The sequence below is a fragment of the Hemiscyllium ocellatum genome, chromosome 30 (genome assembly GCF_020745735.1).
Source record: "Hemiscyllium ocellatum isolate sHemOce1 chromosome 30, sHemOce1.pat.X.cur, whole genome shotgun sequence".
NCBI lineage: Eukaryota > Metazoa > Chordata > Chondrichthyes > Orectolobiformes > Hemiscylliidae > Hemiscyllium > Hemiscyllium ocellatum.
Genome location: NC_083430.1, coordinates 13633216 through 13651638, shown reverse-complemented (window position 1 = coordinate 13651638; position 18423 = coordinate 13633216). Strand labels below are relative to the sequence as shown.

General features: G+C 42.3%; 1 protein-coding gene across 1 annotated transcript in view; it reads left to right on the top strand.

The window, feature by feature from the left end:
* Window positions 1–18423, top strand: part of LOC132830058 (borealin-like) — a 43134-nt gene that overhangs the window by 13198 nt on the left and 11513 nt on the right. Inside the window, exons 4-7 of the mRNA XM_060847524.1 lie at window positions 2322–2362; window positions 4198–4285; window positions 6122–6204; window positions 9831–9904. Coding sequence (XP_060703507.1) covers window positions 2322–2362; window positions 4198–4285; window positions 6122–6204; window positions 9831–9904 — 286 coding nt within the window. The remainder of the gene's footprint in view (window positions 1–2321; window positions 2363–4197; window positions 4286–6121; window positions 6205–9830; window positions 9905–18423) is intronic.

Genomic DNA, 18423 nt, shown 5'->3' with positions numbered 1-18423 from the left:
GTATAATCAATTCTTTTGAAGGAGTAACATGAGCTGAAGATAGAGAGCCTGTAGATTTGGATTTCCAAAGGGCATTTGACAAGTTGCCACATAAAAGGGTATTGCACAGAAAAGGGAGCCTATGGTACAGAAGGTAACATGTTATCTTGGATAGAAAATTGGGAACAATGCAGATATAGGTCTTTTTCTGCTTGGCAGGATTTTTATTGTGAAGCCTACAGGAGTCTGCTGGAGCCTCAGTTTTTTTTACAATTTACACAAATGATTTAGTTGAGGGGAGCAAAGGGCTCTTGTGGCAATGGTAGTGCCCCTATCTCTGAGTCAGCAGTCCTGGATTCAAGTCCCACTTGCTCCAGAGCTGTGTTAACGTCTCTGAACAAGTTTGTTAAAAATATCCAGATATGGGGACCAATAGCATGGTAGCTAAGTTTGCACATGACAATCTATATTGTTAAGATAACATATAGGTAGGTGCAGTGAATAGTCAAAAATCTGGACACTGATATGTAATGTTCACTTGGCAGGAAGAATGCAAAGGTAAAAACAAGGACCACAGATGCTGGAAACCAGAGTCTAGATTAGAATGGTGCTGGAAAAGCACAGCAGATTAGGCAGCATCCGAGGAGCAGGAAAATCGACGTTTCGGGCAAAAGCCCTTCATCAGGGAGAATACAAAAGCAAACGTTATGCTGCCTGACCTGGTGTTCTTTTTCCAGCATCACACTTTATCAACTTTGACTTCTCCAGCATCTGCAGTCCTCACTACCACCACCATTCAGGAAGAATGTAAATTAATTGGAATGGAGTTGATTCAGGGAGCTTTTCTGGGATTGATATCTGAAACCTGTGGTTTGTATGAGGAAAGATTGGATCGATTGTACTTGTTTTCATTAGCGTTTAGAAGAGAGTGAAGTGTCTTGATTGAATTGTATGAGAGCTCAAACGGTCTTGACAAGTTGGAAGTGGGAATGATGTTTTCTTTTGTGGTCAAGTCCAGAACCGGGGACACCGTGTTCTAAAACTTCAGGGCAATACTTTTATGACAAATGAGATATTTTGAGGCTTCTGCAACTTTGCAACACTCTGCCTCAGAACAGTGAAGCAAAGGCCTTTGAATATTTTTGAGAATTAAACCATATTGTGAGTAAATGGGAATATGAAACTGAAATTGCAAAGAAACCCAAAATGATTTTATTGAATGGCAGAGTACATGTTAGGGACCAAAAGACCTGCTTTGCTCTGACTAAGTTCACAGATGTTAGATTAAATTGGTTAACTCAACAAAGAGATTTAACTGCCTTGCTCAGTTTATCCTCTGAGCCAACCAAACTACTTCTAGACACCCCCACCAGACTTAACTGACCACCTCTCTATCCCTCCTAGACCCAACTAACCAATCCTCACCAACTACGCATTCACACACTCTCCAATTCATCTACTCGCAAACTCAATCAGTGAAAGACTTGGATCTTTTTAAAAATTGGCTTGCATGTGGCAGCTACTGTGATCAAAAGAGGATGTCTCCCACCAAACCGGTTTCTCCAGACATGACCGTACTGACCCTTTGAAACTTCACTAGGTTCTGAACATAAAACTTTTTGAAACCTTAACAAGTTTATGTCTAGTGACAAGGTACTCAGTCCCACCCCTGACCAGAAGACTTTGGTCACTATGAAGAGTCGTGACAATTTCATGTACTCTTAACTGAGCAGCACTTTGAGCTTTTAAGGGAAATTCTGACAATTGGATAAGACGTCAAAACATTTGTAATTGTTACCACAGTAGAAGTCTCATCAGTTAACTTCATTAGTCTATCTTTGTACATTATTAAATTAGAATAGGTATTAGCCATATTGGTAACACAAGTTTTAAACCTTCAGTGTTGCCAATGGTGCAAGGTAAGGTTTGTCAAATCGCTACGATCAAAAGCTCTGGCTCTGTTAGTGTAGGTGAGTAAATTCCAATGTTTAATAAAAATCAGACCAAGACTTTAAGCAGTTTAAGGTTATGGTTCCATCCCACATGACATTATCCTCTAGTCCAGTCAATACCCACTCAACCGCTTAGATAGGCCCGTTCATTGGATTTGACTTTCTGGGAGCGGGGGGGAGCCTTCATGGCACACAACCTATTTTCACCCACTGATGCCTTGTACCTACCTGCTTGTCCGAAGTTGAGAATAGACTTGGAAATTATCAAAGGCAGACAGAAAAGCACCAACTATCTGACATCAAAAAAGTACACATCTGTTATTTGGGACTATCAGTAATCTCTGTCCAAGTGTCAGCCTATTTAATCCCTTTTTTTTGTTCTCTTTAAAGCCATGGGTGGCAGTGCAAAGGCTGTGGCTGAGGTTGAGCAGGTAAGGGGTTTTCCTTTTAATTTGTTCATGAGTTGTAGATGTCACTTGGAAGATGAATATTCATTTCCTTTTCCTAAGCATCTATGAAATGTTGTCTATGGGTGCTAGAATAAAGTCGAATCTTAATGCATCATATTGCCGTTTCAGCAAAGAACGGTGTTAAAGACTCCGGGTGGCTTATTAAGTAAATAACTCTTCTGGTTTAGTATTAACCTTCTAGGTGATACTTGAGGCATATTCCAGGTTTGCAGCATGTTGTTGTGAGTGAACCGTCTGATAAATATGCGAGAGAATGACAAAGCTAGGTTCTTTTCTGTGAAAATATGCAAGTGACATCTCAGGTAGCATGTTTTCATTTGAAAGTGTTATATTCTTTTGAATAGTAGTTGTGACACCGATTGTGCAGTTTCTGCTGTACAGGTGGCATGTAATACAGTATCCAGCTTGGTGTGTTCACCTGCACCTGTCAGTGGCAAGAAGTCGACTGTGTGCTACTGTGCTGAATAAGAAATCCTAACCCAATTAATAAAACAAATAATACAATTTGTCCCTCAACTTATTAGATTGTTAAATTATGACCTTTTATGGTTTCTTGCATCAGAAGGTGAAGTTGTGCAGCATCTTGGTCAGACTCTCTGGGGTAAAAGTTAACTTTGAGCATTAAACACCTTGTAGTCTTGGAGGTGATGTAGGTTCACCAGAGGTGTGAAAACTGGCGAGGAAAGGCGTGCAGGTTGCAAACCCTGTCTTTGTTCGTGTTGACAAGGTGGAAGGATGAGCTAATTGAAGTGTTTAAACTGATTTTTTTAAACTGTTCTTTATAAATGGGTGTTGTTGGCAGTGCTCATGTTTATTTCCCATCCTTAATTGTTTCTGAGAAAGTGATGATGAACTGGTGCCACTACATCTTAGTGCTTTAAGAACAGAAATTTCAGGATTCTGAGCTAGCAATTGTGAAGTAATAGTGGTCCTAAGTCAGGCTTTTGGGTGAACGTGTGGGTGGTGGTAGTCCCATGCATCTGCTGCCCTTGTTCTTCGTGGCAGAAGTTGCAAGTTTGCTGTCGAAGAAGCATCGGAGTTGCTGCAATGTATCTTATGAATGCTACAAGTTGCTATCTCTGTGCAATGGTAGTGTTGGAATGTCTGTTTTAAGTTGGTGGATGTGGTGCTTGATCCTGAATGACTTTCAAGAAATTTAAAGTTGCATTGCTGACCAAAGATACATTTTGTCAGATTTTTTCACCTTACCTTCATCAGGACAACTTTACGAATGCCAGTGTAAAGGAGAACAGCATTTTCAAAATGTATGAGAAAAATACTGATTGGATGGCAGACAAGTGGACTCTGATCAAGGCATAGCCTTGGGACTATGCACTAGTTAGGTGATGTCTGACTACTAACTGCCATGGAGGAAAAAGTGAGGTCTGCAGATGCTGGAGATCAGAGCTGAAAATGTGTTGCTGGTTAAAGCGCAGCAGGTCAGGCAACATCCAAGGAACTGCCATGCTTGGTTTACATATTAACCAAGCTGGTTGATTTTGGTTGATGCATTGAGGAACAAACCAGAGGGTGACTATTGCCTATTTTATTCATTTGAAAGCGATGCAATATACGTACACATTCTTTCTATCCGTGCAAAACTGTATTTAAAACAAGATTTATTCTAATTTTAGTCTGTTAAATAAAAATGGCCATTGTTCCATTTCAAAACCGCTATTTATCTTAAAGATTACTCTTCAGATAAAATACTTAATATTGTGTCCAAACATCATCTAAGCTAAGGAGGCTAAGAATTGGATAATGTTCTCCTTAACCACTAAGTGGTGTTGTTACAGAAACGACTTGATGCGGCCTGCTTGGAAGTTGAAGCCATAGAATCTGAAATCTTGAAAGATGCTGCACTGCTAAAGTTAACTAAGAAACGTAAGTTTATAACTTGAATGCTGAAATGATTTAACTGTCCACTGTTGAATGTGTTTTGGCACTTGTTTATTTAACAATGTTGGACTGATAAATATGTCAACAACCTTCTGAGTTTGCAGATACTATGGATGGAAACATGTACCATCAGTGACAGTAGCTTGTCCTCAGCACCTTGGAAAGCAGGAGGCCTGGTACTAACGAGCAAATAATATCTTGCCTAAAATATTTAGCATTTCAGACTACTAACTTCAAGAATGGCCCAAAATATTGTTTATAGATGACTTATTACTGTCTCAACATTTTTCAGAAAGAAAGCCAAGGAATTGAATTTTAAATGCTCCATTGACCTATTATAGTTATAATTCTTTTCACTGTTGCCAGAAAGTATTTTGTTTAGTACTTGCGTGAAAGACTGATGAGCAAATTATCTCAAAGCAGGCTCCTCATTTTGGGCTTTCTCTGGCAGTGCTTGGTTATTTACACGAAATGTGTATGATTACAAGAAATGGAAGTAGGACTAGCTTGTTTGGCTCCTCTAGCCGGTATTGCCATCCAATAAGATGACAGATCCTGTGACTCACCTCCACTTAAGTGTTTGCTGTCTTCATGCTTGACTTCCTTTAGATCACCAGTTCTTTTTATTTACCTGTTATGTAGTTAACAATCATATAGAAGAATGTTATGTAGGGGAACATGATAGCACTAGTAATCAGTATGGTGCGAAAGGAATTCATCAAATCCAATGAGTGTGGAAATAGGCCATTTGGCCCAACAAGTCCACAATGACTGTCCACCCAGACACACCCCATCCTACTCTTACCATAACGCTGAGCTTCCCATCTCTAATCCACCTAATCTGCCCATCCCAAGACACTATGAGCAGTTTAACATGGCCAAACCATCTAACCTGTACATGTTTGGATTGTGGGAGGAAACCGGAGCACTCGAAGGAAACATACGCAGTCACAAGGAGAACAGGTGCAAAGTCTACACAGACAGGCACCCAGACTGGAATTGAACCCAAGTCCCTGATGCTGTGAGGTAGCAGTACTAACCACTGTTCTTCTGGACCAGTACAAGGTGAATGTGTAACTCACCATACCCCTTGACTCAAAAATGTCCAAAATTATCTACTCGGTCAACAAAAATACTTGTGTATTGTTGAATCTCGGGCCGCACGTTGCCATTAACTTTCATGGTTCAATTTGCTTATATTAACACCTTTGGTATATAAATGTTAAACTTCAGTGCAGTGAGAGAAGCTATTCTTTCTGCACCTTATGATCCACTGTATTCTAAACAAGACTAACCAGCAGAAAATAAACATATGCAAATTTAGTCACTTTGCAGGATGGCTTGGTCTTTTTCCTGTCTCCCCCAATATCTAGAAGTGTTGCCAGTTAGTGGATTAATTGATAGTGAGCAAAGATTAGGCCCAGCTATGCATTCCTCTTCTCACTATGTAAGTAAGCAGATGCTTATAAATGTTGCAGTTAATTTGAAAAGTATGGGGCAGCACGGTGACAGTGGTTAGCACTGCTGCCTCACAGCACCAGAGACCTGGGTTCAATTCCCGCCTCGGGCAACTGTCTGTGGAGTTTGCACGTTCTCCCCGTGTCTGCATGGGTTTCTTCCGGGTGCTCTGGTTTCCTCCCACAATCCAAAGATGTGCGGGTCAGGTGAATTGGCCATGCTAGATTGCCCATAGTGTTAGGTGAAGGGGTAAATGTAGGGGAATGGGTCTGGGAGGGTTGCTCTTCAGAGGGTCGGTGTGGACTTGCTGGGTCGAAGGGCCTGTTTCCACACTAAGTAATTTAATCTAATTTATCTCCGCAGGTAAAATCAAGGCAAGGAATGATGGTGATGGCGCTGCAAGTGAAGATGAAAATCTTGCTCCTTCTAACAAAATGTTCCGAAAGGTTGGTTTATTTAAAAAATATCTTGTTACTTGTTTATGTTGAACAGATAAATTGTAGTCAGTAAATGGATGCAAATTTGTACAATTGTAAGTGAGCTGCCCATTGCCCAACTAAAAATCTAACTTTCCACAAACAAAATTCCATTTTGTTGGTTACTTTAATCACAAGACTGAGGGGGATAGGTGCAAGGGACGCTGGAGAAAGATTGGACTTCCCTTGTGTACACTACTCAAGCTAGATTAGTGTTAATGATCACCTAAAACCTAAAGTTGAACAAATTGTGATCTGCCTTGCAATTTGTGATCACAAATTGTGATCGCCTCTTTCAAATAAATGTTTTCCTGGATTTGATCTGTTTTGAGGCCTTTGTTTTCCTCTGGTGCATATTGGAGACATGTTTTAATACCTTCTGATTAGGCTGCTCAAATAGAAATTAAGACATAACCTCTGCACAAAGATTTTATTGATAATACCAGTAGAACAGTTCTCTCTCTCTCTCTCTCTCTCTCTCTCTCTCTCTCTCTCTCTCTCTCTCTCTCGCAGTTCTCCTTTTATATATCCAGGCATCAATTAATAGCCATCACCAATTTCACTTTTAGCCTTAAAATACTTGTTGCAATAACAGCTAACTTACTATTGCATGGTTTTCTAAGAAAGATGAGCTCTTTTCAAATGTACGCTTATGTTCACAAACACACTGGGTTCTTTGACCCACTGTTGAGAAGAAATTATTTCAATAAGGGTATTGTTTCAGAGCAACCTACTCGGTACTTATTTAAACAGGTTAAAATATAAACTTCCTCTTACCGTTATGCCATTAAGATATAGGAACAAAACTAGGCAATTTGACCCGAGTCTGTTCCACCGTTCAATCATGGCTGAAAAGTTTTTCAATCCCATTCCTTAGCCTTCTCCCTATAACCTTTGATCCCCTCACTAATCAATAACCTGTCTAAATGTGTCTTGAATAATCTCAATGTCTTGGCTTCCATAGCCCTTTGTGTTATCTCCGTTCTAAAGGGTTGTCTCTTCACATGAGTCTGTGCCTTCAGATCAGGTCTGTCCTTCTAGTGGAAATACCTTCCGTGTCCACTCTCTCCAGGCTTCTCTGTATTCATCAATTTCAATGAGTCCGAGTCCTCGTCCTCGTCCTCCCCTTCCATCCTCAGGGTCATTCCTGTAAACCTCCTGTGGACTCCCTTCAAGGCAGCATGTTTGTCCTTGCATATGGGGCCAAAAGCAGCTCTGAATATTCCAAATGCAATCTGATCGCAGCTTCAGAAATACGTCCCTGCTTTTGTATTCTAGCCCTCTCGAAATGAGTGCTAACATAACATTTGCTTTCCAACCGCCAACTGAATCTGCATATTAACCTTAAGCAAATCCTGAATGAAAATTCCCAAAAGTACTTTATGCTATAGATTTCCAAAACCTTTCCCCATTTAGAAAATTGGCTACGCCTCTATTCCTCATACCAAAGTGCTTTGCCTGTCATTTTCCCACTTGGATTCCATCTGTTACTACTTTGCCCACTCTCTCAGCCTGTCCAAATCCTTTTGCAGCCTCCCCATTTCCTCAACCCTACCTGTCCCTCCACTTATCTTCATGTCATCTGCAGACTTAGCAACAGCTCCTTTACTTACTTCATCCAGGTTGTTAATATATAACGTGAAAAGTTGTGGTCCCTTCAAAGACCCTCATGGAACTCCACGAGTCAGCAGCTGCCATCCTGAAAAAGACCCCTTTATCTCCTGTTTTCTGCCAGTCTGCCAATTTTCTATCCATACCAGTACCTTACCCCTAAAGCCATCAGCTCTTATCTTATTTAGCAGTCTCCTGAGACTGTCTAAACCCATGAGATCTCCTTGGTCCAATGTGCTCGTTACCACCTCTGAATTCTAGCAGATTAATCTTGCATGACTTCCCATTGATGAAGCTGTGGTGATTCAGTCCAACTTTATCAAGCACTTCCAAGTACTCTGCAATCTAATCCCCAATTTTGGATTGTAAAATCTTGCCAATGACCAAAGGCAGGCTAAACTGTCTTCTGCCTCCCTCCTTAGACAGGCATGTTACATTTGCCAGTTTCCAGTCCTCTGGCACTCTCCCTGACTCCAGTGATTCCTGGAAGTCCACCACCAGGGCGTCGACAGGTGTCCTTCATAATTCTAGCATTTTGTCCATCTGGTTCAGGTGATTTATCCACCTTCAGACCTTTCAGCTTTTCCTTTAGTGATGGCCATGATGCTCCCAGCTGCCCCTGACTGTCTTGAATTTCTGATCTACTGCTCATGTCTTCTGTACCTATCATGGCGGATCAGCGTGAACTTGTTGGGCCGAAGGGCCTGTTTCCACACTGTAAGTAATCTAATCTAATCTAATCTAATGTCAGCAGCTACAAAGTTTAAGCCAGGAGTCAAAATCAAATACCTACCAGAATGGCTGCAGTCCCTAATATTCAAGAAACTCTCTCATTCTCAATGAATCAGACAACTTGACTGGATTTCCCATCATTGAAAACATTATCCATTTACCATTAGCATCTTAGCAGCTACATTATTTACAGAGTACATTGTAGCAACAATACAGCATAACATCACTATTGTGATAAACAATCTGGTATTTCATATCTAATGCTATGCTGGGAGTACCTGTAGTGCACAAGATCTGCTGGGGCTCGGGGCAGCCTTCAGAGGACAACTAGGATTGACCAATAGAAGTATCTTTAGCAGAACTAACAACTCCTCTAAAGTTTGCCAGTTTTAATCCTTATTATTTCAGAATTACTAAAACACCTAACTTTAAAATTGTCATTGCCTTTTTAGTAAGAAAATAAAATAAACCAAATCAATAACAAGTAGTGTCATAGACTCAAAGTGCAGAATCTGTGTGGATAGAGTTGAGGAACTGCAAAGAGGGGAAAAAACCCTGATGGGAGACATACAAGCCTTCCAACAGTAGACAGAATGTGGGGAAGAAAATAAATTAGAGGATAGAAATGCATGGTGGAATTCAATATGCAGATCAACTGAGAAGATCACATTATTAGATTAGGTTACTTAGTGTAGAAACAGGCCCTTCGGCCCAACAAGTCCACACCGACCCACCGAAGCGCAACCCACCCAGACCCATTCCCCTACATTTACCCCTTCACCTAACACTATGGGCAATTTAACATGGCCAATTCACCTAACCTGCACATTTTTGGATTGTGGGAGGAAACCCATGCAGACACAAGGAGAATGAGCAAACTCCACACAGTCAGTTGCCTGAGGCGGGAATTGAACCCGGGTCTCCGGCGCTGTGAGGCAGCAGTGCTAACCACTGTGCCACCATGCCTTCCATGTCTTGGAAGGATTTTAAAAAAATGAGCCAGTAGCCTTATAATACCCAGTTTCTGTTGTGTGTTTGTAGCCAAAAGCATTAACATGATTGCTGCAGCTAAACATTTAGTCAGCGGTGATTACATCACTGCTGGTACTGAAGATTGGAGAGGAAGTTGAGTTGCATTAATGATCATTTTCTGTAATTTGGATGAGGAAAATGTGACCTTTTACCTGTTAGCCCAAATCTGACTGGAGTATTGATTGGACCTAACATTTTCTGTTATATTGTTCTCCTAACAGGGTAAAAAAACTGTAACCCTGTCATCTAAAAGTAGACCTCCATCAGCATGCGCCACTGGTACTCGGACTAAAAGGTAAGCGCTTGTCTCCAAAGATGGTTATTCCTAGTACGTAAGAGTAACAACTTAAATACCCTGATCAATACAGCTGAGAGTTTATCCAACCACAAGTGCATCTTGGTTATTTTGTCATCTTTATGACCTTGTTATTGCTTTGTTATGGCAATGTTGATCATAGAATGGTCATCGATTGAAAGGCCATTTGGCCCTGTGTGTCTTTGCTGACTCTCAGCTAGAGAAGGTTCTTCTAGTATCATCTAGTATCATGCTGTGTGCAGTATTCCAAATGCAGCCGAACCAAAGTCCTATACAACTGTAACATCACTGCGAGCTCTTGTACTCTGTACCCTGTCCAATGAAGGAAAGCATGCTGTGTATGCCTTTTTGACCACTCTATTGACCTGCATTGCCACCTTCGGGGAACAATAGACCTGAACACCCAGATCTCTGTATATCAGTGTTCCCCAGGAACTGGAACCAATAACATAGGAAGGGAAAAGGTTGAGATTCTGAAGGGAGTTTAATAAGGAGGTCCTTGAGATTAGTAATATCTGGATTACATGCGATGCTACGAGCAAGTGAGGGCAGGAATAGGAGGATAGAGGAGATGAGTACATGGCTGAGGTGCTGGTGTATGGGAGAAGGATTCACATTTTTGGATCATTGGGATCTCTTTTGGAGTAGAGGTGACCTGTACAAGGACGGATTGCACCGAAATTGGAAGGGGACTAATATACTGACAGGGAGATTTGCTGGAACTGCTTGAGAGGATTTAAACTAGTATGTTTGGGGTGAGGTGGGACCCAGGGAGATAGTGAGGAAAGAGGCCAATCTGAGACTGGTACAGTTGAGAACAAAGGCGAGTCAAACAGGGCAGGCAAGGAGAAAGCAGAGAACAAAGTAGGACTGATAAATTAAACTGCATTTATTTCAATGTAACAGGCCTAACAGGGAAGGCAGATGAACTCAAGGCATGGTTAGGAACATGGGACTGAGATATCATAGCAATTACAGAAACATGGCTCAGGGATGGATAGGATTGGCAGCTTAATGTTCCAGCATATAAATGCTACACTAAGGATAGAAAGGGAGGCGAGAGAGGAGGGAGAGTGTTGTTTTTGATAAGGGATAGCATTGCAGCTGTACTGAGGGAGGATATTCCTGGAAATACATCCGGGGAAGTTATTTGGGTGGAACTGAGAAATAAGGATGATCGCCTTACTGAGATTGTATTACAGGCGCCCTCATAGTCAGAGGGAAACTGAGAAACAAATTCGTAGGGAGATCTCCGTTATCTGTAAGAATAATAGGGTCATTTTGGTAGGGGATAAAGAACAAAACATTTACAGCCCAGGAAGACGCCCTTCGGCCCTCCAAGCCTGAGCCGATCCAAATGTACTGTCTAAACTTGTCGGTCAATTCCTGAGCATCTGTATCCCTCTACTCCCCACCTACTCGTGCATTTATCCAGACGCATCTTAAATGAATCTACTGTGCTTGCCTCTTCCACCTCTGCTGGCAACGCCCACCACCCTCTGCATGAAGTACTTGCTGCGTGTATCCCCCTTAAACTTTCCAGCTCTCACCTTGAAAGCGTGACCTCTCATTATTGAATCCTTTATCCTGGGAAAAAACCTGTCTATACCCTTCATGAATTTGTAAACCTCAATCAGGTCCTCCCTCAATCTCCTTTTTTTCTAGTGAAAATAAACCTAACCACCTCAACCTTTCTTCATAGCTAGCACCTTTCATGCCAGGCAACATGCTCGTAAACCTTCTCTGCACCCTCTCCAAAGCGTCCACATCCTTTTGGTAATGTGGAGACCAGAACTGTACATAGTATTCTAAATGCGGCCGAATCAATGTCTTGTTCAATTTTAACATGACTTGCCAGGTCTTCCCCGTCCAATGAAGGCAAGCATACTACATGTCTTCTTGACCACTCTATCCACCTGTGCAGCAACCTTAAGGGTACTTGCATCGACTTGCACACCCAGATCTCTCTGCCCATCAACTTTTTCCCAAGACTCTTCCGTTCATTGTATAATTTGCTCTAGAATTGGTCTTGCCTGAATGCATCACCTCACCTTTTGTCTGGATTGAAATCCATCTGCCATTTTTCGCCCAACTCTCCAGTCTGTCTATATCCTCCTGTATTCTCTGACGGTCCCTTAGCTTTCTGCTACTCCACCAATCTTCGTGTCATCTGCGAACTTGCTGATCATACTTGCTGTTCTTCTAGATCATTTATGTATATTACAAACAACAGTGCCCCAACACTGACCCCTGTGGAACACCACTGGTCACCTTTCTCCATTTCGAGAAACTCCCTTCAACTACTACTGCCTCCTGCTGCTCAACCAGTTCTTTATCTACCCAGCTAGAACATCCTGCACACCACATGACTCAGTCTACCATGGGGAACCTTATCAAACGCCTTCCTATATGACATCGACAGCCCTTCCATCATCTATCAACTTGGTCACTTCCTTGAACTCTATTAAGTTGGTAAGGCACAATCTCCCCGCACAAAACCATGTTGCTTATCACTGATAAGCCCATTCTTTTCTAAATATAAATAGATCCTATCCCTCAGTACCTTCTCCAGCAACTTCCCCACCACTGATGTCAGGCTCACTAGTCTGTAGTTACCTGGAATATCCCTACTACTACTCTTGTACAGGGGGACAACATGAGCAACCCTCCAGTCCTCCAGCACTTCACCTGTATTTAAGGATGCTATTTACTCTCTCGCTTCCCTCAGCAACCTGGGATAGATCTCATCCGGTTCTGGGGATTTATCCACTTTAATAACCTCGAGCCTACCCAACACATCTTCCCTACTTATACCAACATGATCCAAACTAATCAAATTTCTATCTCTAATCTCAACATTCATCGTGTTCCTCTACTCCGTGAACACTGATGCAATGTAATCATTCAGAATCTCACCCATTCTCTCAGGTCCGAGACACAGCCTTCCTTCGTTATCCATTAGTGGATCAATCCTTTCTAGAGTTCCCCGCTTGCTGCTTTTATAAAAATAAAATGCTTTGGGATTCTCCTTAATTCTGCTTGCTAAAGCTATTTCATGACCCCTTTTAGCCCTCTTGATTCCTCATTTAAGACTTGTCCTGCTCTTCCGATATTCTTCCAGGGCCCGTTCTGTTCTTAACTGCCTAGACCTCATGTACGCTTCCCTTCTTGGCTAGTCGTACAATTTCTCATATCATCCACGGTTCATGAATCTTGCCCTTCCTATCCTTAGCCTTCAACAGGACATGCCTATCCTGCACTATCTTTAGCTTATCTTTGGAAACCTCCCACATCTCAAATGTGGACTTTCCTTCAAATAGCTGTGTCCAATCCACGTTTCAGAGCTCCTGCCTAATTTTCATATAATTGGCCTTTGCCCAGTTTAGCACTCTTCCCTGAGGACCACTCTCGTCTTTATCTACGAGTATTCTAAAACTTACAGAATTATGGTCACTGTTCCCAAAGAAATCCCCCACCACAACTTCTACCACCAGTCCTGGCTTGTTCCCCAGTACTCGGTCCAATATGGCCCCTTCCCTCATCGGACTATTAACATGCTGCTCTAGAAAAATCTCCTGGACGCTTTTTACAAATTCTACCCCATCCAGACCTCTGACGTTCAGTGTATCCCAGTCAATGTTGGGAAAATTAAAATCTCCCATCACCACTACCCTATTGCCTCTACATCCCTTCCATAATCTGTTTACCTATTTGTTCTTCTACCTGTAACACAGCCCCAATAGTGTGACTGTACCCTTCTTATTTCTCAGCTGCACCCATAATGCCTCACTACCGAAGACCTCCATAGTGTGCTCCTTTAACACAGCTGTGATATCATCCTTGACCAGCAATGCAACTCCACCTCCACCTCCCCACCTTTTACTTCCCTCCCTGTCCTGTCTGAAGCGCCTGTATCCTGGAACATTTACTTGCCAATCATCATGGTTTTTAACTTTTCAAACATAGATTGGGACTGCCATAGTGTTAAGGCTTTAGATGGAGAGGAATTTAAGTGTGTACAAGAAAATGTTCTGATTCAGTATGTGGATGTGCCCATTAGAGAAGGTACAAAACTTGACCTACTCTTTGGAAATAAGGCAGGGCAGGTGACTGAGGTGTCAGTGGAGGAGCACATTGGGGCCACTGACCATAATTTTATTAGTTTTAAAATAATGATGGAAAAGGAGAGACCAAATCTAAAAGTTGAAGTTCTGAATTGGAGAAAGGTCAATTTTGATGGTATTAGGCAAGAACTTTCAAAAGCTGATTGGGGGCAGATGTTCGCAGGTAAAGGGATGGCTGGAAAATGGGAAGCCTTCAGAAATTAGGTAGAGAGAGTTCGGAGAAAGTATATTCCTGTTAAGGTGAAAGTAAAGGCTGGTAGGTATAGGGAATGCTGGATCACTAATGAAATTGAGGGTTTGGTTAAGAAAAAGAAGGAAGCAAATGTCAGGTATACTGGATAGATCGAGTGAATCCTTAGAGTATAAAGGCAGTAAAAGTATACTTAACAGGAAAATCAGGGGGCAAAAAGGGGACATGATAGTTTTGGCATTTGCGTTAAGGAGAATCCAAAGGGTTTTTATAAATACATTAAGGACAAAAGAGTAACGAGGGAGAGAATAGGCCCTTCCAAGATCAGCAAGGTGACCTTTGTGTGGAGATGGGTGAGATACTAAGAGTATTTTGCATCTGTATCTCCTGTGGAAGAGGACATGGAAGATGTAGAATGTAGGGAAATAGATGGTGACATTTTGAAAAATGACCATATTGCAGAGCTGGAAGTGCTGGATGTCTTAACACAAGTGTGGATAAATCCCCAGGACCTGACCAGAACTAGAACTCTGGGAAACTAAGGAAATGATTGAGCCTCTTACTGAAATATTTGGATCATTCATAGCCACAGGTGAGGTGCTGGAAGACTGGAGATTGCCTCACATGGTCCCACTGTTTAAGAAAGGTGGTAAGGACAAGCCAGGGAACTGTAGATCAGTGAGCCTGATGTCGGGTGTTGGGCAAGTTGGAGGGAATCCTGAGGGACAGGATGCACATGTGTTTGGAAAGGCAAGGACTGATTAGGGATGGCCAACATGGCTTTCTGCATGGAAAATTGTGTCTCAAATTTGATTGGAGTTTTTTGAAGAAGTAACAAAGAGGATTGATTATGGCAGAGCGGTAGATGTGATCTCTATGGATTTCAGTAAGGTGTTCTACAATGCTCCTCATGGGAGACAGATTAGCAAGGTTAGGTTTTATGGAATACAAGGAGAACTAGCCATTTGGATACAGAACTGGCTTAAAGGTAGAAGTCAGGGTAGTGGAGGGTTGTTTTTCAGACTGGAGTGCCACAAGTATTGGTGCTGGATCCACTACTTTTCATCATTTATAAAAATGATTTTGATGTGAGCATAAGCGGTACAGTTAGTAAGTTTGCAGATGATACCAAAATTCGAGGTGTAGTGGACAGCGAAGAAGGTTACCTCAGGTTACAGCGGTATCTTGATCACATGGGCCAACGAGCTGAGAAGTGGTAGATGGAGTTTATTTTAGATAATTGCAAGGTACTGCATTTTGAAAAAGCAAATATTAGCAGGATTTATATGCTTAATGGTAAGGTCCTAGGGAGTGTTGCTGAACAGAGTCCTTGGAGTGCAGGTTCATAGCTCCTTGAAAGTGGAGTCGCAGGTAGACAGGATAGTGAAGGTGGTTGTTTGGTACACTTTCCTTTATTGGTCAGAGTATTGAGTACAGGAGTTGGAAGGTCATGTTGCAGCTGTACAGGGCATTGGTTCAGCCACTGTTGGAATGTTGCATGCAGTTCTAGTCTCCTTCCTATCGGAAAGATATTGTGAAACTTGAAAGGGTTTGGAAAAGATTTACTAGGATGTTGCCAGGGTTGGAGGATTTGAGCTATAGGGAGAGGCTGAACAGGCTTGGGGCTGTTTTCTCTGGAGCGTCGGAGGCTGAGGGGTGACCTTTATAGAGGTTTATAAAATCATGAGGGGCATGGATAGGGTAAATCGGCAAAGTCTTTTCCCTGGGGTCGGGGAGGGGGAGTCCAGAACTAGAGGGCATAGGTTCAGGGTGAGAGGGGAAAAATATAAAAGTGACCTGAGGGGCAACCTTTTCACTCAGAGGGTGGTATGTGTATAGAATGAGCTGCCAGAGCAAGTGGTGGAGGCTGGTACAATTGCAATATTTAGAAGGCATCTAGGCAGGGTTTGGAGGGAAATGGGCCAGGCACTGGCAGGTGGGCCTAGATTGGGTTGGGATATCTGGTCGGCATGGACAAGTTGGGCCGAAAGGTCTGTTTCCGTGCTGTACATCTCCATGACTCTGACTTTTCCATTTATTGTATAGTTTGCTCTTGAATTGGATCTTCCAAAATGATTACCACGCATTTGAACTCCATTTGCCCAATTCTCCAATTTATCTTTGTTCTGCTGTCTTCTGACAGTCCCCTTCACTAGGCAAAAGTGAGGACTGCAGATGTGGAGATCAGAGCTGAAAATGTGTTGCTGGAAAAGGGCAGCAGGTCAGGCAGCATCCAAGGAGCAGGAGAGTCGATGTTTCGGACATGAGCCCTTCAGGAATCCTTCAGATGTGGAGATCTGTCAAGATTAGAGTGGTGCTGGAAAAGCACAGCAGGTTAGGCAGCATCTGAGGAGCAGGAAGATCAATGTCTCGGGCAGGAGCCCTTCATCAGGAAGAGGCAACATGATTTTGTGCACATCTCCCAAATGGGAATAGATCAAATCCTTCAGTATCTTGTCCAGCAGTTTCACTCTCACCCGTCTACAATTACCTGGATTATCCCTTCTTAAGCAAGGGGACAACATCAGCAATTCTCCAGTCCTCCGGGACCTCACCCATGTTCAAGGACGATTTTGTTAAGGCCTGAGCTACTTCCCCTCTCGCTTTCCTCAGTAACCTAGGACAGCTCCCATCCAGACCTGGGAACTTGCCCACCTTAATACCTTTTAGAATACCCAACACTTCCTCCCTCCTCATGCCAACTTGAACTAGAGAAATCAAACATTTAACTCTAACCTCAACATCTGTCATGTCCCTCTCCTTGGTAAATACCAATGCAAAATATGCATTAAGAATCTGCCCATTTTCTCTGTCTCCATGCATAGCTGTCCTCCTTTGTCCTTGAGTGGGCCAACCCGTCGTCTAGTTATCCTCTTGCTCCTTTATATCTGAATAAAAGGCTTTGGGATTTTCCTGAATCCTGTTTGCTAAAGATATTTCATGACCCTTTTTCGCCCTGTTAATTCTTCGTTTTAGACTGGTCGTACATTTCCAATATTCTTCCAAAGCTTCATCTGTCTTCAGTTGCCTAGACCTTGTGTATGCATCCTTTTTCCTGTTAGCTAGTCTCTCAATTTCACCTGTCGTCCATGGTTCTCTAATCTTTCTATTTCTAATCCCTCATTTTCCCAGGGACATGTCTGCTGTGCACTCTAATCAACCTTGCTTTAAATGTCGATTTCCCTTCAAACAGCTGCTCCTAATTTAGCACTCTTCCTTTTAGGACCACTCAGATCTTTGTCCATGTGTATTTCAAAACTTAGGGAATTGTGATCACTATTCCCAAAACAATCCCCTACTGAAACTTCAACCACCTGGCCGGGCTCATTCCCCAACACCAGGTCCAGTATGGCCCATTCCGGAGTTTGACTATTTACATGCTCTAGAAAAACCACCTGGATGCTCCTTACAAATTCTGCTTCATCTAGGTCTCTAACCCTAAGTGAATCCCAGTCAATGTTGGGAAAATTAAAATCTCCTGTCACCACTATCCTGTGGTGGACTCAATGGGCCGAATGGCTTTACTTCCACTCCTATGTCTTATGGTCCCCAAATCTTCCCTGATCTGTTTACATATTTGTACCTCTCTTTCACGCTCGCTGTTGGGAGGCCTATAGTACAGCCCCAACATTGTTACCACACCCTTCCTATTTCTGAGTTCTGCCCATTTTGCTTCATTGTTTGAGTCCACCATAGTGCCCTCCTTCAGCACGGTTTTGATATCTTCTTTGACCAGTAACGCAACTCCTCCACCCCTTTTACCTCCTGATGCAGGCCATTCAACTCATTAAATCTGCTCCACTGTTTAATGAGATCATGGCTGACCTAATCAGCTTCAATTCTATTTTCCTGCTTTCCCCCATAGCCTTTGGTTCCCTTATTGATTTGAAAATCTGTCTTAGCCTTAAATGTACTTAACCCAGACTCTAGCTGCATGTGATAAAGACATCCACATTACTGTCTGAGAAAATAATTTCCTCCTCAACTCTGCCCTAACTGGATGACCCTTACTCTGATATTATTCCCTATCATCCTAGACACACACACAAGGGGAAACAACATCTCTGCACCTACCCTGTAACACCTTGTAGAGCAGACTGTATTAACTGGTACTCTTGATTAAACTGGCAAAAATTATATACCATGATCTATCGTGATGTTGTAAGTATTTAGGTTGTAAATAA